This window comes from Leguminivora glycinivorella, unplaced genomic scaffold, assembly GCF_023078275.1.
Source record: "Leguminivora glycinivorella isolate SPB_JAAS2020 unplaced genomic scaffold, LegGlyc_1.1 Scaffold6, whole genome shotgun sequence".
In the NCBI taxonomy this organism is placed as follows: domain Eukaryota; kingdom Metazoa; phylum Arthropoda; class Insecta; order Lepidoptera; family Tortricidae; genus Leguminivora; species Leguminivora glycinivorella.
Window position 1 is genome coordinate 1,655,656 of NW_025952831.1, and position 22,812 is coordinate 1,678,467.

At 39.5% G+C, this 22,812-nt stretch overlaps 1 protein-coding gene across 1 annotated transcript in view; it reads right to left on the bottom strand.

The window, feature by feature from the left end:
* Nucleotides 1-22,812, bottom strand: part of LOC125242075 (orexin/Hypocretin receptor type 1-like) — a 68,853-nt gene that overhangs the window by 40,918 nt on the left and 5,123 nt on the right. The window contains exon 2 of the mRNA XM_048150778.1: nucleotides 5,824-5,971. Coding sequence (XP_048006735.1) covers nucleotides 5,824-5,971 — 148 coding nt within the window. The remainder of the gene's footprint in view (nucleotides 1-5,823; nucleotides 5,972-22,812) is intronic.

Sequence of the window (22,812 nt, forward strand, 5' to 3'; positions counted from 1 at the left end):
CCTGCATAAAAGAAAGATAAACGTTGTATTTAAAATAAGTTGGGTTAGGATTTTCTTGTTACCCTTAAGAGTAACGAAAAGGGGGGCTAGATAAGGCGCATAAAAGAAAGATTAACGTAGTATTTAAAATAAGTTTGGTTAGCGTTTTCTTGTGACCTTTAAGAGCAAACAAAGGGGGCTCGGGGGCGAAGCCCCGCATGGAAGAAAGATCAACGTTGTATTTAAAATAAGTTGGTTCAGGGTTTTCTTGTGACATTTAAGAGTAACGAAAAGGGGGGCTCGGGGGGCGAAGCCCCCCGCATAAAAGAAAGATCAACGTAGTATTTAAAATAAGTTGGGTAAGGGTTTTCTTGTGACCCTTAAGAGTAACGAAATGGGGGGCTCGGGGGGCGAAGCCCCCCACATAAAAGAAAGATCAACGTAGTATTTAAAATAAGTTGGGTTAGCGTTTTCTTGTGACCTTTAAGAGCAAACAATGGGGGGCTCGGGGGGTGAAGCCGGGCATGAAAGAAAGATCAACGTAGTATTTAAGATAAGTTGGGTAAGCGTTTTCTTGTGACCTTTAAGAGCAAACAAAGGGGGGCTCGGGGGGCGAAGCCCCCACATAAAAGAAAGATTAACGTAGTATTTAAAATAAGTTGGGTTAGCGTTTTCTTGTGACCTTTAAGAGCAAACAAAGGGGGCTCGGGGGCGAAGCCCCCGCATGAAAGAAAGATCAACGTAGTATTTAAGATAAGTTGGGTTAGGGTTTTCTTGTTACCCTTAAGAGTAACCATAAGGGGGGGGGCTCGGGGGCGAAGCCCCGCATAAAAGAAAGATTAACGTAGTATTTAAAATAAGTTGGGTTAGCGTTTTCTTGTGACCTTTAAGAGCAAACAAAGGGGGGCTTGGGGGGCGAAGCCCCCCGCATAAAAGAAAGATCAACGTTGTATTTAAAATAAGTTTGGTTAGCGTTTTCTTGTGACCTTTAAGAGCAAACAAAGGGGGGCTCGGGGGGCGAAGGCCCCCGCATAAAAGAAAGATAAACGTTGTATTTAAAATAAGTTGGGTTAGGGTTTTCTTGTTACCCTTAAGAGTAACGAAAAGGGGGGCTCGGGGGGCGAAGCTTCCCCGCATAAAAGAAAGATCAACGTTGTATTTAAAATAAGTTGGGTTAGCGTTTTCTTGTCACCTTTAAGAGGAAACAAAGGGGGGCTCGGGGGGCGAAGCCCCCCGCATGAAAGAAAGATCAACGTAGTATTTAAAACAAGTTGGTTTAGCGTTTTCTTGTGACCTTTAAGAGTAAACAAAGGGGGGCTCGGGGGGCGAAGCCCCCCGCATGAAAGAAATATCAACGTAGTATTTAAGATAAGTTGGGTTATGATTCTCTTGTCTCTCTCGAAGCCATAAAAAAAATTATATCAAGGTAGTGTTTAAAATAAGTTGGTTTTGGGTTTTCTGGTGACCCTTAAGAGCAAGTAAAGGGGGGCTGGGGGGGCGAAGCCCCCACAAAATAAGAAAGATCAACGTAGTATATAAAAAAGGTGGGTGTGGGTTTTCTTGCGACCCTTAAGAGCGAAAATAAGGTGGGGGCCGGAGGGGTGGCTTTATCAACGAAAAATTTCACGCCACGCCACTGCTAAGCACGTCGCGAAGATCTAGCGATCCCAGAGCCACTATTAGTCTTTTAGTTGCTTAGCAAACTGTCGCGTCCACGTTCCATACCCAGGTTCAACCCCACGTAAATATACTAGAGAGCGACTGAGAAAATTCAACCTTTTGTCTCTTTCCTACTCTGTAAGATGAAATCCTTAAGTTCTGTATTGCATTAATCTTCAAATTAGCGCAGCACTACGAAAAAAAAATGTTGCGCTGGCTACGCTCGCGCTCGCGATTTTTTCCCTACATGCTAAGTTTTCTTCCCAAATCTGCAGAAACTCAAATTCGCTCAATCAACCCACACAACTCTAATCGATTGCACAGGCTGGCACTGGCCGGCACTAGTTGGCTCCTAGTGATTTCAAGTTGGGCATCTACCGTGCACTAGATGCAAGGCACTACGCAGTGGTGTATTTAGGGTCCCGTACTTTTGCGGTTGGACAGGTGCATTACATGTGGCCCTGAGTAGAGTAAAATCACTCAGTGTTCTCCACATAGGAGAGCTAGATTGTTCTAAGCTGACAGGTAAAACACTATGCAATACAGACACACTGGCGGAGGCGGCTTTTTAGTCTTCTCTGTTTGGCCTAAAGGTTGACTGGTAAAGAATGCCATGTAGCATTAAGTCCGCCTTTTGTAACTGTATATTTTTACTGTGCAGTAAAGTTTAAATAAATAAATTGAAATAAAAATTAAATTCAATGAATCAATGAATGACTTTATTGCGATAAACTTGGTACCTATACATCAGGTGGTATTTAATTATTATTAAGTAACAATACGTGTTAAGCCACAAATGGCTTGCGAAATTCGCCTACTTGAAAAAATATTTTTGTTTGAATTTTAAATATATTTTATTATTAACGACTAAAAAGTATAAAATAAATTTATAGTTTAAAAAACTCTAGAAAAACACGCTTTTATAAATGCACGTAAAAGCCAAAAATAAATTATGGATCGTTCAAGTTGTCTCTATTGCTGGGATAAAGAGTAAACTATGTGCTTTTAATTATAATATTTGATTGTAAAAGCGTGGGGCGCTGTAACGGGAAAAACTTTTTGTATAACTTGCTGAGAAATCAAGTTAAGCTATATTACGAGAAGCAGTTTACACAGATTGGCGCGCTAACTGGACTTGCAACACGACTGCCAGCGCCCCACGCTTTTACAATCAAATATTATAATTAAAAGCACATAGTTTACTCTTCATCCCAGCAATAGAGACAACTTGAACGATCCATAATTTATTTTTGGCTTTTACGTGCATTTATAAAAGCGTGTTTTTCTAGAGTTTTTTAAACTATAAATTTATTTTCAGTGCGTTAACGTTAACTTTAACTTCTATGTTGTCATGATTATCATGAAAATTAACATAAAAGAACTAACTATAAAAATCAGTCCAAAAATAAACATTTCAAAAAATTTACGTCCGGTCTGGCTCAGTCGGTAGTGACCCTGCCTGCTAAGCCGCGGTCCTGGGTTCGAATCCCGGTAAGGGCATTTATTTGTGTGATGAGCACTGATATTTGTTCCTGAGTCATGGATGTTTTCTATGTATATAAGTACATATATGTATTTATCTATTAAGTATATATATCGTCGCTTAGCACCCATAGTACCAAGCTTTGCTTAGTTTGGGGCTGTTGATCTGTGTAAGGTGTCCCCAATATTTATTTTTTATTTTATTTTTATTGTATAATAAAATTAATAAACCAATACATTTTTTTGTCATTAGTCAACAATATATATTTATAAGTACTATTTTTAGGGTTCCGTAGTCAACTAGGAACCCTTATAGTTTCGCCATGTCTGTCTGTCCGTCCGTCCGTCCGTCCGTCCGTCCGTCCGTCCGTCCGCGGATAATCTCAGTAACCGTTAGCACTAGAAAGCTGAAATTTGGTACCAATATGTATATCAATCACGCCAACAAAGTGCAAAAATAAAAAATGGAAAAAAATGTTTTATTAGGGTACCCCCCCTACATGTAAAGTGGGGGCTGATTTTTTTTTTCATTCCAACCCCAACGTGTGATATATTGTTGGATAGGTATTTAAAAATGAATAAGGGTTTACTAAGATCGTTTTTTGATAATATTAATATTTTCGGAAATAATCGCTCCTAAAGGAAAAAAAAGTGCGTCCCCCCCCTCTAACTTTTGAACCATATGTTTAAAAAATATGAAAAAAATCACAAAAGTAGAACTTTATAAGGACTTTCTAGAAAAATTGTTTTGAACTTGATAGGTTCAGTAGTTTTTGATAAAAATACGGAAAACTACGGAACCCTACACTGAGCGTGGCCCGACACGCTCTTGGCCGGTTTTTTTAAGAAAACCTTGCGTTCAAAGAAAGTTGTGCTGTGAACTATTTCTAATGAAAGAACAATTGCTTCCCAGCCATCAAAAACAGACGCTTGGTAGAAAGTTGGTGTAGCTAACAAAATATAGGTTCCTTTCCTAGGGGATATCAAAACTTTCATGACGAAAAATGAATTTCTAGTGAATTTGAATATTTGGTTTATTCTGATTCGTGTTATTGAATCTTTATCTTGTTTTCAGTGTGTAAGGCACACTTCAAGAAATCCTTCAACAACGTCATAGCTTTTGCCATGAAATAATGTAGAATAATTATGTTATCTCAAATTAACACAAGTCAAATTATATTCTATTGAAAATATTTCAGCTTGTGCTATCTTAAAGTAGTCTCAATACTATATAAATTAAAACCAAAATAAATTACACGTATGAAAGAATAAGTGACCAAGGCCTACAGTGCCTGATGCTGGAATCGAACCAGCGTACTCTGCAATCGCGGCAGACCTTGGAGGCCTTGGTCACTTTTTCTTATATAATTATGTGTAATTTATTTCGGTTTTCATTTAATAGTTATTTGTTTTACAAGGGGGCAAAGTAGTTGTTTAACCGCACGTGCCAATATTAATACCAGAGAAAGCGAAAGATTCCAATATTGAACCGCGAGCGTAGCGAGTGGTTCAAAAAGTGGAATCTTGAGCGTTGCGAGGGTATCAAGGCGCGAAGGTTAAACAAACTTTGCCACCAAGTGCAACACAAAATTTTTCACCACACCAACACGAACAAAATACTGACTATAAAACATCAAAATAAATGAAATCGATAAATTTATTCAATATTTATGATTCAAAATCATCATTTATAGGTAAAATCTAGCAGCCAGATTAAGACATCGAGTTAAAATTTGTATGAAATTACTTTGCCCCCTTGTGGATAAAATGCAATTTTGCTATCTGTTTTCGAATAGCAAAGAAAGCCTTTACCAGTTGGTGTGGTGAAAATGTTATTATTTGTTTATTTTTCATTCTTTCAAAGAAATGTTTAAATTTGAACATAGTGGCGATGTAATGGTGTTTTTTTTCGCACTAGTGCGCAGATCAGTATTTAATTATGTGCCTATGATGAAACTCCAATAGGGCATAGGTAAGAACAGTCAATCAATTTGAATCCTAGGCCACTCTAGAACCCTGTCTCATTGACACCGTGCTGTATTTGTCATAGAAGTCACTTAAACGTTTACTGTGAAAAGGTTCTACACTGGCCTAGGATTCGAATTGGTTGACTGTACCTACTGAAAAACGTCGTTAATATACGTGCGACGAGGAAATTGAAATTGATACTTTCTTCAATCTTCTATTTTGCACGCGCACTTGTAGCATAATGTACTTAAATACTATCATTCGTATATATTTCGTTTTTGAATTTAAAATGATTCATAAGTTTGACGTGTGTGTATGTCTGTCCGTCTGTCTGTCTATCTGTGTGTTTGTCTGCCTGTGTGTGTGTGTGTCTGTCTGTGGCATCGTAGCTCCCGAACAGATGAACCGATTTAGATTTCGTTTTTTTTTTTAAAGCTGAGTTAGTCGGGAGTGTTCTTAGCCATGTTTCATGAAAATCGGTGCACTATACGGGGGTTTTTTCAAAATTTTAAATTTGTAGCTATACAATTATTTGGCGTAGGCAAGAGGCTGGCAGCCTATCACTGCAATGTCACAGTTTCGTTTTCTTTCAACCCCTTTTTTGCCTAGAGTGGCACTGAAGCTTTAGTAGTTTCATGTGATCTGCCTACCCCTTCATGAGACACAGGCGTGATTATATGTATGTATGTACAATTATTTGGGTTACAATACGAGTAAAACTAAACAAATACTTACTGAACAACAGAGAGATGAGCCAGATGATCAGGATAGCGGTCTTCGCGCGGCCCGTGGTAGACTTGAACTTCAGCGGGAAGCAGATGGCGTACCAACGGTCGACGGAGATGAACGTCAGTGTAAGGACTGATACCGTCACGGAGACTGACTGTGGAAGAAAAGATATATTAGACCTAAATAAAATACATGGAAGGTACCTTCTCGCTTACAGTTCTTACAAAAGCGACTGCCATCTGACCTTCCAACCCAGTGGGTAAACTAGGTTTAATTTTTTCCGCTTACAAAAGCGACTGCCATCTGACCATCCAACCCAGTGGGTAAACTAGGCTTAATTTTTTCCGTTTTTGAAGATAAGTTGTACTGAATCATATTTTGCGCGAGTCCGATTCGCAACAGCTTTACTTACTTGAAAATAATACCGGCCAACCAGCCGGCCTATCCGAAGTGACAATCGTTGACGCTACGTGGCGATCGAATCGCACTCTGTCTCTGTCACGCCACTACAGAAGACCAATAGTGAGAGCTAGCAACGATACGCGTAAGCAACTGTGACGTTGGCTCAAGTAATTACGTAGAAAGGCCTATAAGCACTTAACCTCAGTTCAATTATCGCCAGGACATTAAAGTCTGAAACAAATTTACTCGTCTACGAAGCGTCGGGTCAACACGACAAGCGTTGTTCGCCAACTAATTACTGTCGTTATTCTGTCTAGAAACATTAATTTATGTTGATTATTAGCGACGTTGGCTAGTAGCAGGGGCGGCTCACTCCGCGTTTCTATCGCCGCGCTGCAAGTACATGCTTGGCCTAATCAGGGGTGGCGCGCGTTCTCACGAAACGCACGTTCGCACGTTCTTTACGTCGCGAGTTTTTTTAAGGTTCTTATGCGATGTCCGCTTGTGGAATGGCTAATAATGCTTAGTTAAATATATATCATGAATAAAATAAATACCATAGGACATTTTTACACAGATCTACTATTAATATGTACCCTGGAAAGGTTCAGTAAGGCTTGCGATGTTGGAACTTAAACAAAAATATATAAATACTATAGATATACCTAGAAAGTACCCAAGACTTGAATATAATAGTATAATATTTTATCTGAATATTAATTCGTTTTAATCCCCAGGCATCCCTATCGCCGGACACCGCGCACGTGCGGCTCGTTTCTTTGTAAGAATTTTGTAGGCATTTAAAAAGGCGGCATGTCGTGAACATTAAAGCGGTGGGCCTTCTGTACTTGTACTATTATATATTCTGTGCTAGTAGTAAATCCACACCCGCTCAAAGTCGATAGTCAATGAACTTATTCTTTAGTTAGTTAGTTTTATTGGGCATTTTCCGCAAGTCGACAACTATTGTGCTTATTTTCCGTGAATTTGACGACGTAGCACTACTCTAGCCACCCCAGCTCCTCTACAAATCCTAGTAGTGTTTTCAGGTTGCTAAATACCTCTTTTAGTGTGTTCGGCGTACCTAGGTACTTGTTCCTATATACTTCTACCAGCTGTTTACACTCCAGAATAAAGTGTTTGGTGGTCTCTTCTGCTTCCATGCACGCGCTGCACATGGGGCTATCGGATATACCTATGTTATTGAGGTGTTTGTTCAGTGTATTGTGTCCTGTAATTAATCCTACTATTTTGCGCAGTTGCCGTCTGGGTGTTCTGAGTAGGAACTTATTCTTTATTCATAGGCTTATGATAAGCTCTTTCACGTGTACAATATACAATTATTATCGTAATCTAAATGTCAGAGCAATTATTTTGATGGTTCACAAACTTCTCAATAACATTCTTATCCGTTAGAAGCTGTATACAAGGGTGTATAGAGTGTTTTTTATTAGCGGGTCAGTGACGGCAGCTAACAAATCCCGTACCTACTGCTACGTGAAAACGGTCTTAGATTTAAAACTAATAAAGATTTTCGTTTACAGATTTAAAAAAAAAATTCAGGTTTCGCGAAACAGGTTATTTTTAGGGCTAGCAGCCCTCACTGGCCCATCAAAATACACCCCTTACTTATATTTATAAACATGCGCAAGAAAGAAATCGCAAATCATGCTGGGGGTGGCACACTTTTCCTTTTTCCTTTAATATAAAAATATTAGTAAGGCCTTCGGGCGAGCTTGGTATGTATATACCTATAATATAAAAGAGTAAAAAATTGTTTTTTTTTTGTTATAGCAACACATACTACGAGTATTCTAATACAAAAGTGTCACAATAGTTGCCAGATGCAAAACGGTTTACATAGATGGTGGCACTTTATTATTTTGTACACTTTTTTGCCAGACTGTTGCAGTCTACAACCAAACCTATAAATAGGGTCACAAACATTCTATCCGAAAACCGAAGGTGGCCTAAAGTAAAATCCATAAACCTACGGACCAAATTGACAAGTAAGTGTGAACGAATGTTTTTTTTTTTTTTTTTTTATGGGATAGGAGGCAAACGAGCAGACAGGTCGCCTGTCTGTTGTTGTTGTTGTTGCCACAGTTTGGCCAGTGTCGTTCTTACCGATATTAAAATTATGATTACATCGTAGATTTATAATAATAATAATAATAATAAGGCGTAGGGATGTGACGACCCCATCGCCCATTGGTTTTACCAGTGCAATCAGTCAACGCAGGGCAGCTTGTGGCGAGCTGTTGGGGAACAGCGACCCCACGTACCCGAGTGCTCCTGGGGAGTTCTGTTACCCGTAAGGCGGGTGGGTGGGACAGGACTCTCTACCTCTGGCTTGCCTTGGCTGGCCGTCCAGAGTGGGGTCGTTAGGGCTACATGCCCCAGGGGTGGAAGTGAAAATTTGCATAAGACGCGAGTTGGTACAGTGGCTTAACAGCCACTGGGCAGAAAGCGGTGTACACCTCTCGACACCCTTGAGTTCTCACACCGGTGTTGCCCTTGAGCCATCTTGGATGTCGCTTTTTGTGGGGGCCCATCTTGTGGGGACGAGTCACCGTCTGCCGGAAATAAAATTGGATACCGTTTTATTAGGCAGGCGTCCGGTTTTTTATCCATAGCCCAGTATTTAGTCCATCACTTTCATCAAAATAGACCAGTTCATTTTAGATTCCATTAACTCTCAAATAGTTCTTACACCCTGGCGGGTGTTGCCGCTGCGTGTGTCCCATGATACGGGCAAGGGCAACATCCGCTCGGTGTACCCCTTACATTTCATTAAAGTGTCGAAAGGGCCTCTACGCGTTGGCTTCGGCCCCGCGCACGCCTCCCAAAGGTCCGGAACACCATTGTTCCGTGATGGGAAAGACATACAAATAATAATAATAAAATTCTTTATTTCGAATATTACATTCATAGTTGTTGTAAAACAATAAAAAAATACAATAGAATATAAAATACTGTACAATTAAATTAAAAATATACATATACTACTTACATGTTATTTGCCGTTTGCGTTCAGGTGCATGGTAGTCCACTGCCTTAGAATGTGATTGCTCGGGTTGACAGTAAACAGCGCCAGAACATCATTTTGCTGCGGGTTTTGCCAAACGTTTGCCCAGACCGAAGCTATGCGGGACCGCATGATTGCATAAAAATCAGGTACTCCCGCATCAGCAAACATGGTCTTTGCACTGCAGCAACGAGGTAATTTCATGAGTATTCTGAACGCATTGTTATACTGAACCCGAAGCGAGTTATAAGTACGTTTAGTGTAGTTGCACCACAGAGAGCATGTATAAAAACACTGGCAGAATGCCCTAAACAAGGTAATTTTTACGTCATTGGTACACTTGGAGAACCTTCGCGCCAGCATGTTACATCGGACCGCGAGGGCTCGCCTCTCCCGCTCCATGTCCATGTCGTCGCGACGGCTCTCCGTTAGATAGCACCCAGACGGGACACTGGCAATTTAATCGGCTAATCAATATACCAACTTTTTCTGCGATTTCGACAGATCAAAAGGTCTGTAGACCGCTAATTAGATATATTTTTTTTCGAAAATTATATAGATATTTATGACATACTTGCCATAGCGTGACAGATAATTGATTATCGTCGGACATGGTATTTTATTTTTTACCTACAGGCTCGGAAACCTTTTTATGTTTTAAAACTAGTAGGTAAAAATGCGTGGCATCCATCCACTACCTCGAAGATACATAGAACAAACCAAAATGTGTACCTCTTATTTGAAACTAATATACTTATTCTTGATTTAAACTTGTCTGTTGTATGTACTTTACAACTTGTCGATATATTGTTATCGACATATACCCTTCCCTATTTTAATTTTGCTGTTCCTGGTATCATTTTATCTGTCAGTCATTTGTCAATTTAGTCCGTAGGATTATGAATTTTACTTTAGAGGTAAGAGCGTACGACTTACTTTCCGGAGGTTACGGGTTCGAACCCCGGCTCGTCGAGTTTATTCCTAAGCGAAATGTCATTTGATATTTGCCAGTCGCTTTTCGGTGAAGAAACCGGACTAATTCCAATAAGGCCTAGTTTGGAATAGTCTCCCTGTCAAAATTAGGCATTGTCCGAGCAGGTTTACTTTTAAAAGCCCTAAATGAGTATTTTGCTGGCAGGTGGTGAAAGTTGTTGTTGCTATTGATTCGTGAGTTTCATCTGATTTCATATTATGTATATGTATTTTACATGTATTTGTATTAATATTATGTATGTATTTTGTGTATGTTTATATATTATTTATGGTTGTATGTATTGTGTCCTAATTTAAGTACCTAATTGTTTTGTTTTAATCACGTTTTGCACCGCCTACAACTTTTTCTGCTTTGCCTAATGCTTGACTGGTAGAGAATGCCTTACGGCATTAAGTTCGCCTTTTGTACGCTGTTTTATTTTGTGCAATAAAGATTAAATAAAATAAATAGTTACACTTCGGGTTGGAAGGTCAGATGGCAGTCGCTTTCGTAAAACTAGTGGCTACGCCAAATCTTGGGATTAGTTGTCAAAGCGGACCCCAGGCTCCCATGAGCCGTGGCAAATACCGGGATAACGCAAGGAGGATGATGTTGGTATATGACGGCGGCTGTACGTAGCTATTTCTAAAACAGTAAGCTTACCTTCTGTTTACCTTGGTGTGTTTGCTTTATCGCAAGAATATTAAAAAAAAAATAGCTTCTCCTCCGTTTAAAGAAGCGGAGGAAAGTTCCAAGAACAACATAGAATAAATCTCGTACATGCAAAGCTTCTAATGATGAATATTTAGTATGTAGATTTAACGCCATGTGAAAACGAAGTGTTAATGTATCCTTCAAATATGATAATTAATCCTTTGATGAGATTTCTGACTTATGCTGTATTCATTATAGGCTTATTCATATTTAGTAATATTGCAGAGTTGTGTAGAGAGAATTTTATTAAATAGAAGTAGGAAAATTTAGTGACATTATTAATACGGATGTTGGAATAAAGGCTATGTTTGTAGAAATATTAAACATGTAAAAGCGGGTAACTCACGTAAAAAAATTGAGCACCCGCGATGCCCGATCGCGCGTGCGCAATGAAAATGCTCCTCGTTACGGAGCGAAACATGTCGATCGACCTTCGACAATTTTACGTGTTACCCGGTTTTACATGTCAGTGTCTTACGGTAGTTTCATGATTAAAACTGTACAAATAAACCAATAATATCTGGGCGACCGAGCTTCGCTCGGTTCTATTTTAATATATCACGTCTTTAGATAAAAAAAACTCTTATAAATACAAAAACAAAAAAAAAGACAAAAAACAAAAACTTAAGTTTTAGCCGGGATTCGAAACCCTGACACCTACGATCTATCTGCGTACATTAGACCGACCTCGTACGACTGAGCTAAGCGGAATCGATGCGCGCGCGGCGAAATTAAGGACCATATTCTACGTTTACAAACGCGAAAGAAAAACTCATGAAAACTCGAAAATTCGCGTTTTCCGGGATCTAAGGCTACGCTAGATCGATTTTTCACCCCCGAAAACCCCCACATAAGAAATTTCAGCGAAATCGTTAGAGCGGTTTCCGAGATCGTCGGTATATATAAATAAATAAATAAATAAATAAATAAATAAATATACAAGAATTGCTCGTTTAATAGTATAAGAATATCTGGGCGACCGAGCTTCGCTCGGTTCTATTTTAATATATCACGTCTTTAGATAAAAAAAAACTCTTATAAATACAAAAACAAAAAAAAAGACAAAAAACAAAAACTTAAGTTTTAGCCGGGATTCGAAACCCTGACACCTACGATCTATCTGCGTACATTAGACCGACCTCGTACGACTGAGCTAAGCGGAATCGATGCGCGCGCGGCGAAATTAAGGACCATATTCTACGTTTACAAACGCGAAAGAAAAACTCATGAAAACTCGAAAATTCGCGTTTTCCGGGATCTAAGGCTACGCTAGATCGATTTTTCACCCCCGAAAACCCCCACATAAGAAATTTCAGCGAAATCGTTAGAGCGGTTTCCGAGATCGTCGGTATATATAAATAAATAAATAAATAAATAAATAAATAAATAAATAAATAAATAAATAAATAAATAAATAAATATACAAGAATTGCTCGTTTAATAGTATAAGATTGTAGGCCATTATTATACATATTGACTGAGTCCCATAGTAAGCTCAAGATGGCTTGTGTTGTGGGTACTCAGACAACGATATATTTATATAATATATAATATTCAAATACTTAATTAAAAAAAAAAAAAAAAAATAGTATGGGTTAGCACATTGTTACTGGTGAATTCTCAATATAACTTGAGACTCCAGTGCCGTTACAAGATGTAATAGTCTGTCGGTAGATGGCGCTAGACGTCACCCCAAGACGTTTGTACATAAGGAAAGGCATGGAAAGATTTGCGATGTCCGGCGTGGCTTCCGTAGCTCAATTGGTTAAGAGCCTTGCACGGATTGCAAATGATGCGGGTTCAAGTCCCGCCGGAAGCGTAAATTTTTCCATTTTTTCCTTTAATATAAAAATATTCAAATACTTATTTCGAACTCAGGACCCCAGGCAGGGCAACTACGCGCTAGGCCAGACCGGTCTTCAAAATGAAATTAGAAGAAATGGACTTAATCAAAATATTAAACGATATTCCATTTCAAATTATTTTACTCATGTATACAAAATTAGTTTTGGCCGAAAACTTTTGGACTGTATTTCTAATAACAATAGCTAGTTTAAGTTTACTTATGTAGATACTTTAAGTTTATGTACCTCTATTTAACATTTTGAAGACTAAAATGATATATAGACAAGTTCTAGTCCCTGAGTTTAAGTATCGTTGTCTAAGTACCCACAACACAAGCCCTCTTGAGCTTACCGATGGGACTCTGTCAATCCTTGTACAATGTGTCTACACCCTGTTTTTATTGAATTCCTTTAACTTTAAGGGAAGGTTCTTTAGATCAAATACAATTAATTGTTCTAAGAAACTAGCGTCTTAACTCTTACGGTTATCGAGTTATTAAAAAAATAAAGATAATTCCTGAACACATGTGTGACAGCCTATACCAATTCCTAATGTTATTTGTTTTGACATGTACCGTCAATCTTATCACTTGATACTAACTTGAATGTTATTCTTAAGGGCCTCTCACACTAATAAATTCATTTATTTAACCTAAAAATTAAAATTTTGAAAAAAACCCCGACCGCGACATAGACCGATTTTTATGAAACATGGCTAAGAACACTCCCGACTCGGTTTTCAGACAAAAAAAAACTAAATCTAAATCGGTTCATTCGTTCGGGAGCTACGATGCCATAGAAAGACACACACACACAGACAGACAGACAAACAGACAGACACGTCAAACTTATAACACCCCGTCGTTTTTGCGTCGGGGGTTAAAAATGATGATTTTTTTTTTGCGAATTTAAATAAAAGTGATATACAGGGTGGTTCCTGATAATGAACCTATAGCGAATTTAACGGAAAGCAAAAAAAAAGCACGGTGTATAATATTTATATTCAAGGCAAGATTTATTAATATTTCCGGAAAATTTGCGTCTCTTGTCCCACTTGATCGTGTCTCCGATTAAGGATAAGGATCAAAGCGTGTCTTCAATTAACGCCACCAATTTGGACGACAGCTCTTAGCTTAGTCGTTAGAGCCTTGCCTACGCCATCTTCAGAATCTAGGTACATTTATGCGAGGTAACTGCCTAAGCTGCTACTACGAGTTTTAAAGTTTTACATTAGAGATGGGCCGAATATTCGGTAAATATTCGGTTTTCGGCATATTCAGCAAGTTTTTCAATGTTCGTATTCGGCCGAATAATTTGGTGGCATTGCCGAATATTTACCGAATTAACAAAGTAAATAACTAATAAAGATGTTACGTATTCTATTGGATAATAAGCTACTATTTTAGTAGCTTTCTAAGGAACTACTTAAAAGAGATAATTACCTATGCGTCAAGATATAAATACAATTTTTTGTAAAAAAGTTACAAAACCGTAGTTGAAGAGTTGAGAAGAGTTCAGACTTCAGAGTTGTTTTAACTAAGTTTTAGTTATCCACTAAAATCAATCAATATCAATCCCACGCGTAACATACACTTTGAGAACGGCGCCGACTTGGATGCATATGCAGGTTGTGATGAGATTCGATGAGGTGCTCCAAAGCGGTCTGGAGTCCATCCTGAATGTCCGGTTTGAGGAATCCCAGTGGTTGCAAGCTACTCTTCCCATTCGGCATGGCGGGTTGGGGGTGCGTCGCATGCAGGATGTGGGACTTGTAGCTTTTCTTGCATCTTCACACGCGTCTCAGGGTCTGGTTGCGCGTATTTTGTCAGTTCGTGAGATCGATATGCACATGCCTTTTGTGGGTGGCGCATTAGATGAGTGGGCTGTTCGCTATTCCAGCGGGGCCAGACCGGACAACCTCGGAGCTCAGAGATCGTGGGATGACCTTCTGTGCCGTCAGGCATACGAACAGTTGCTGGAGAGCGCATCGGGGTTGAGTTGGCTCGGTTAAAGGCGGCAGTAGCGCCCGAGTCTGGGGCCTGGCTACACGCCTTGCCATCATCGCACTTGGGTACGTTGTTGGATAACGACTCCTTGAGGATTGGTGCTGCGTTAAGGCTCGGGTGTACTGTGTGTGAGCCTCATCCATGTGTCTGTGGTGTAACGGTGGAGGCAAATGGGCACCATGGGCTGAGTTGTGCGCGGTTTGCTGGTAGGTTTCCTCGACATCATGCGATTAATGATATCGTTCGCAGGGCGATGGTGTCGGCGAACCTGCCGTGCGTGTTGGAGCCCCAGGGCCTTAGTCGTACGGATGGAAAGAGGCCTGACGGTCTCACTCTCGTTCCGTGGGCTAAAGGTCGTAGTCTGTTGTGGGATGCTACGTGTGTGAGCACGTTTGCTCCATCACATCTGGCACAGACTACGCGTGCGGCGGGCGGGGCGGCGGAGTACGCGGCAAGGCAAAAGCATGCCAAGTACTCGAACTTGAAGCCGGTGTACGATTCTGTCCCTGTTGCGGTTGAGTCGGCTGGTCCCTGGTGCGCCGAAGCCAAGGATTTTGTGGAGGCCCTGGGTAGACGCTTGCGGGATAGGGGTTGCGATCCTATTAGATCGGGTTCGTACCTGGTACAACGTATATCGTTGGCTATACAGTGCGGCAACGCGGCTGGTATTTTGGGGACGTTTGTTCCGGGTACTGACCGGGTTGGGATATAAGGTTTTTATTAAGGGTATTGTGTTTGCCATTTTTTTTTGTATGTGCTTGAGTTTTGACGATGCGTGTTGCGGATAGTGTATGTTATGGTAATGTTTTATTTTGACGAAACCTTAGGTGGATGGACACTCTGTTATATGACGAAGCCTGCGCTGTGGATCTAAAGGTATGTATTTTCTAATTTAAATAAAAATATTATCCACTAAATCATAAGAACATAGTTGTAGTAACATATGTAACCATTATCAATCATTTAATAGTTTTAATCTTAACATCCGCTTTAAAAATATGGCGTAACCGAATATTCGGCCGAATGTTCGGTTCGGTGAGAGCTGAACCGAATGTTCGGCCAATATTCGTATTCGGTAAAGTCCATATTCGGCCCATCTCTATTTTACACCCTTATTCATAAACGTTCAAAAAAAAAATCAAAACGGTCCGACACAGATAAAAATAATATTAATCTGATTTGAAAAAATCTTTGCTCTATCTTCAAAAACCAGGGTGGAAATAGGCAACCTTGACCCTTTTTTAATGTTTATTTTATATTATTTATTACTGTCCAATTAACCGAAAAAAAAAATACTACCTTATTTTATTACGACTTGAAAACCACAAAAAAAAATTATAAAGTTTTCTTTAACTTAATTAGGCAAAAACATCATTAGCAATGTTAATCTATAGATTGTCTGCGCATGACGTAAATCGAATTGAGCACAAAATTTTCTGACATTTAAGTTATGACTGTTATGAGGCATAAAGTTCATCATGTCAGTGATTGACTCGGCATTAAGTTAAGTTAGGTTCTATGACGTCACTACGTCAGCGTTTTCGGTTGCCAAAGTTAAAATAAATATTACACACATTTTTAATCGAAAATACGTAGCCACCATACACTTTTAATACCCAAAGTCTATAAAAATTGGTTTCTTATGTCAAATACTACAGGAAACAATCATTTCTTGTGCCAAATTAGATAAGAGTCTAGTAGCCTATAAAGTCGAGAGCGTTTGTTTGAGCGTCTCTTTCCGACGTATAGGTGTGATAGAAAGGCAATAATAAATGACACGGAAAATGACAATGCCTATTTAGGAAGTGAACAGCGCTCCCAAACTGTTACTCCTTGTCCTGAACCTACTAGATAGAACCAAAAATTACTTAAATTTTTCGTGTTCTAAAAAGTGAAACTTTTAATCTTAGTAGGGGCTGTAAGGTCAAGGTGGAAATAACAAGATAACATTATGAAATAATTAGAATTAGAGTATTAATTAGCCGTTTGGGGACACTGTTCACTTTAAAACTTCATTATTTTGACAAATTAATTATTGAATGTACATTACTAGCTTTACTTCTGCACTTTATAGATAAGATAAATAGATAGATAGAACACTCTTCATTGGCACACCTCAGCAAAAGATACAGTGGAGACAAAACAAATGATTATAAATAGAGGCAGACAAGAGTAGGTGCTTCGAAATAAAAAATCATATATATTATTATTTTATATTTATATTATATTATATGCATTATACCTATTTTTTTTCATGTTTCTCCAAAATATATTATGTTTTGTTTTTGTGTGCCTAGATTTAAGATTCAAAGACAATGTTATATTGTTATTGAATAAATAAATATGAATATGAACATGAAACCAATATTAATTAGGTACACATCATGAAAGAAAAAATGACCAAGGCATCCAGTGCTTGAGTGCAAGTTGAAACATTTTCAATAGAATATAATTTGACTTGTGTTAATTAGAGCTAATGCCGTAGCCGTATTTCTGCGACGCGAAACGAAAACAAAACGCCGCGAAAGGTAGGCTGGCTCTGTCGCGCCAATACGCACGAGCGATAGAGATAGATAACTATCTACGAGCGTTTCGTTTCGTGAGCGTTTCATGAGCGTTTGTGCCTTTCGGATACGTATCCAGCACAGTGTCACACTTATTAGCTCATTGAGCTTACAGTTGTCGTTGTGTGCGTGCGTGATGACACCACTGCTGGTTGTTCGCATGTTCACAGATATTGAAATGGTGAGAGATTAGAACCCAATAGGAGTGTCCATCTCGAAGAGCGTGTGGATTCAAGAACTTTATTAATTTATTGTCAAACCATGAAATATTAAGCACAAAATGTTTTGATATGCATGTATCTGACCATAAATGTACAATAGTAACTTTTAAAATTGACGTCACTCAACAATGTAACAAAATTTTATGGAAACGACTATTCTCTAAATTCAATATAGACCAATTTATTTTAAGTTTAAACAACTACGACTGGACATCTGTTTTGAATAAACCTGTTTGTGTGAACCTTACCGTGAATTCAATACTAGACATAATTACCCATTATTATAACTTACATTTTCCTCTAAAAAAATATCCTCATAGAAGTGTAACTAGGTACTGGGTAGATGAATCAGTTAGGGTATTACGCTCACGTTTACGAAGTACAAAAAAACAAATAACAGGTTTGTGTAGATGACAGTTGTCAGGGTGACCCTGACAACTGTCATCTACACAAATACTTGACTGCACTAGAAAAGGATTACTTTAAAGAGTTATGTACAACCCGGAGGGATTTTATCAATAAATCTATTGCAAACAGCGAGAACATTAGCCGTACGTCGTGGCGGGTGATCGCCGCCGAAACTGGCAAACAGGTAAATAAATGTGACACGCTCGATATACTGATAAGCAGATCAGCTGGTGAGAGCGAAGCGCAGCGATGCGCCGCGGTCGCTGCAGATCTAAACCGGTTTTATGTTAGTGCAAACATTACCTCTCAAGCACACACTGACATTCCGTTAGCACTCCAATATCTGAGTAAGCATATCGAGCGGCATCCACGTCTATTAGTCTTCAATGGTTTTACCTGTCAACAAGTGATCAAAGTTGTGCATAAAATAAAACGCAAGACATCGACTGGTATTAATGACATGTCAACACGTTTGTTTGACCTACTTCCGCCCTATATTATAGATATTTTTACTAAATTATTTAGTGAATGCGTAATAAATGGAATTTATCCCACTAATTTAAAAAAAGTCAAGGTTCAACCTGTGTACAAAAAGGAAAGGGCGAGAAAGATGCGTTAAAAAATTATAGACCTACGAGGGGTGATCCAAAAGTAATGATAACTGAATACTTTTTGCATCGGATTAAAATAAATAGGTATGCCGTTACTGTCCACAAAGACTCCTTAGTAAATAAAAAAAAATAAAAATAAAAAATATGTATCTGTCAGAGAGTTGCATTTGTTTTTTCACGAGCAGTCGGAACAATATCGCAAAAATGGAGAAAACTGAGGTGAGAGCGGTTATTAAATACTTCTGTTTGAAAAAAATGTGTACTAAAGATATATACGCTGAATTAGTGGGAACACTGGGGGAGTCCGCTCCGCCGTATTCTACAGTGGCACGCTGGTCAAAGGAGTTTAACTTGGGAAGAACATCCACTCAAGATGAACACCGCGAAGGCCGTCCATCTGTCGCCCTTACTGGAGAAAACGTAAAAAAATTAATGATCTCGTTTTAACAGATAGAAGGATGACTATCAGGCATCTAGTTGAGCTCACAGGCATCTCGTATGGCAGCATTCAAAGAATCTTAACTGATGAATTACATATGAAAAAAGTCTCCGCTCGTTGGGTGCCTAGAATGTTAACGGCTGAACAAAAGAAAATACGTTGTGAGATTTCGAAGTCTAATCTTGAAAAATTTCAAACTGATCCCGAAACATTTTTGCGTCGGTTTGTAACCATGGACGAGTCTTGGATCCATCATTTCGATCCTGAGACCAAACAGCAATCCATGACCTGGAAGCGAGCGTCGTCCCCTACACCGAAGAAATTCAAGGTAGCAAGCTCCGCTGGTAAGGTCATGGCTTCAGTGTTTTGGGATGCTGAGGGAGTCATAATGATCGAATACCTGGAAAAGGGAACCACTATTACGGGCTCCTACTACGCTGACCAAATACGCAGATTGAGAGAGGCAATCAAAGAAAAGCGGCGGGGTAAACTTCGAGCTGGCATCCTGTTTCACCAGGACAACGCACCGCCCCACAAGGCCGGTGTTGCGATGGCTGCCATCCGTGATTCAGGGTTCGAATTGCTGGAACACCCCCATATTCGCCAGACCTAGCCCCCAGCGACTTTTATCTCTTTCCACGGCTGAAGGAAGATCTTAGAGGCAACAAATTTTTGAATGATGGCGAGGTAATGGCCGCTGTGGAGGCATTTTTGGAGGGTCAAGAAAAAGATTTTTTTTTTAAAGGAATTCGTAGTCTGGAGAAACGATGGTCCAAGTGTGTAGACTTGGAAGGAGATTACGTAGAAAAATAAATTATTTTATTAAACATTTTATGTGTCTTTCATACTGATTATCATTACTTTTGGATCACCCCTCGTATTTCATTAATTCCGATATTCTCAAAAGTCTTCGAAAGGTTATTAAGTGACGAACTAATGTCTTTCTTTAATAGAAATGAAATGCTGAATGGACAGCAGTACGCGTATCAGCCGGTCCGCCTGATGGTAAGCAGTCACCGTAACCAATGGACGCCTGCAACTCAAGGAGTGTCACATGCGAGTTGCCAACCCATTAAAAACTTGTACACTTCCTTTTGCTGTGTTAAAACGCACAGCAAAAAGGATTGTACAAGTTCTAAGGAGGGCTCGGGTTGCCGACGACTCAAAAGACAGTAGCCGGAACAAAGTAGTTTCGTAGGTCCTTCCGTCATCAGCACACCGCACCCTCGTTGAGCTCTGGCAGCCTTACTCACCGGTAGGAACACAACACTATGAGTAGGGTCTAGTGCTATTTGGCTGCGGTCTTCTGTAAGGCGGAGGTACTTCCCCAGTTGGGCTCTGCTCTAGATTCGAGCGTGATGATATCCGCTGTGCTGTGCACACACCCAAATATCTGTTCGAGTACCTAACTTTAAAACTTCTATAACTCATGGTAAACGCTTAATGAATTCGTACCAAAATAAAGGCCGAGCTACACTCGCTCACAAGGGACAGGGGATTATGTATTCATGTCTTTTTCAGTCGCGTGACTGTTAAATTTACTGGAAGGTCATTTACGTATAATTAATCGTTGCTAGAATTCAGTTATTACGATTTTAGGCAAATCTAAGAGGATTTTCAGCAATTTAGTTACTACATTTTGTGTAAGGTATATTTATTTATGTATGTGTGTTTGTGTTGGTTTTCTCTATATTTTTTATTGTTCTTGCACTGCCTGTTAACTTTTGTTTCTGTTCCGTTTTTCCAGCTACCCTAAGGTTGTCTGGAAGAGATCGCTTTTTAGCGATAAGACCGCCTGTTGTTACCTAGTTATACTCTCACTCAACATTCTGTATATTTATAATTATAACATGTAAAATGGTGCAATGAAGAATATTTACTTACTTACATGAATAGGTATGGTATTTATTTATTTAAAATTTATTGCACAACAAAGAAACTTGTACAAATGGCGGACTTAATGCCAAAATGCATTCTCTATTAGTCAACCATTGGGTTAAACAGAGACATAATATGTTGGTGCAGGAGAAATTAATAGCTAACAGAGACAAATATAATCGTGACATCAAAGATAAAACAAAACTAAGGTTATCATTATTTTTAAAATCGGGACTTAATCGCGTATAACTACATATTAAACTGACCTCCAACGTTTCAAGGACGGCGTTGTCCCCGTGGTCTCGGAGAAGACTGGCTTGAAATGACATCAACACCTTCTGACAGCCGCGCGAGTTTTTCGAACTACCCGCACTAATAATTGTTTTTTATTAGCAGTTTCAAGAGGCGGATGCTGGCAGCCCTCAGGATATTTGCCGAAAACGGTATATCCCTACGCGGTTTTATCCTAACACACGTAGGTAGCAAGTCCGAATCGCGACACTTAATTAAAAATGCCAACGACGTCACTATTCGCACACGTTTCTTACGCAAATACCCTAGACGTTTTATTTTGTTTGCTAATTCCGGCCCGTACCGGTTTGCAAAACACTGATTTAAACTTTCACGATTATTACACATCATTATTTTTAAAATCGGGACTTAATCGCGTATAACTACATATTAAACTGACCTCCAACGTTTCAAGGACGGCGTTGTCCCCGTGGTCTCGGAGAAGACTGGCTTGAAATGACATCAACACCTTCTGACAGCCGCGCGAGTTTTTCGAACTACCCGCACTAATAATTGTTTTTTATTAGCAGTTTCAAGAGGCGGATGCTGGCAGCCCTCAGGATATTTGCCGAAAACGGTATATCCCTACGCGGTTTTATCCTAACACACGTAGGTAGCAAGTCCGAATCGCGACACTTAATTAAAAATGCCAACGACGTCACTATTCGCACACGTTTCTTACGCAAATACCCTAGACGTTTTATTTTGTTTGCTAATTCCGGCCCGTACCGGTTTGCAAAACACTGATTTAAACTTTCACGATTATTACACATCATTATTTTTAAAATCGGGACTTAATCGCGTATAACTACATATTAAACTGACCTCCAACGTTTCAAGGACGGCGTTGTCCCCGTGGTCTCGGAGAAGACTGGCTTGAAATGACATCAACACCTTCTGACAGCCGCGCGAGTTTTTCGAACTACCCGCACTAATAATTGTTTTTTATTAGCAGTTTCAAGAGGCGGATGCTGGCAGCCCTCAGGATATTTGCCGAAAACGGTATATCCCTACGCGGTTTTATCCTAACACACGTAGGTAGCAAGTCCGAATCGCGACACTTAATTAAAAATGCCAACGACGTCACTATTCGCACACGTTTCTTACGCAAATACCCTAGACGTTTTATTTTGTTTGCTAATTCCGGCCCGTACCGGTTTGCAAAACACTGATTTAAACTTTCACGATTATTACACATCATTATTTTTAAAATCGGGACTTAATCGCGTATAACTACATATTAAACTGACCTCCAACGTTTCAAGGACGGCGTTGTCCCCGTGGTCTCGGAGAAGACTGGCTTGAAATGACATCAACACCTTCTGACAGCCGCGCGAGTTTTTCGAACTACCCGCACTAATAATTGTTTTTTATTAGCAGTTTCAAGAGGCGGATGCTGGCAGCCCTCAGGATATTTGCCGAAAACGGTATATCCCTACGCGGTTTTATCCTAACACACGTAGGTAGCAAGTCCGAATCGCGACACTTAATTAAAAATGCCAACGACGTCACTATTCGCACACGTTTCTTACGCAAATACCCTAGACGTTTTATTTTGTTTGCTAATTCCGGCCCGTACCGGTTTGCAAAACACTGATTTAAACTTTCACGATTAT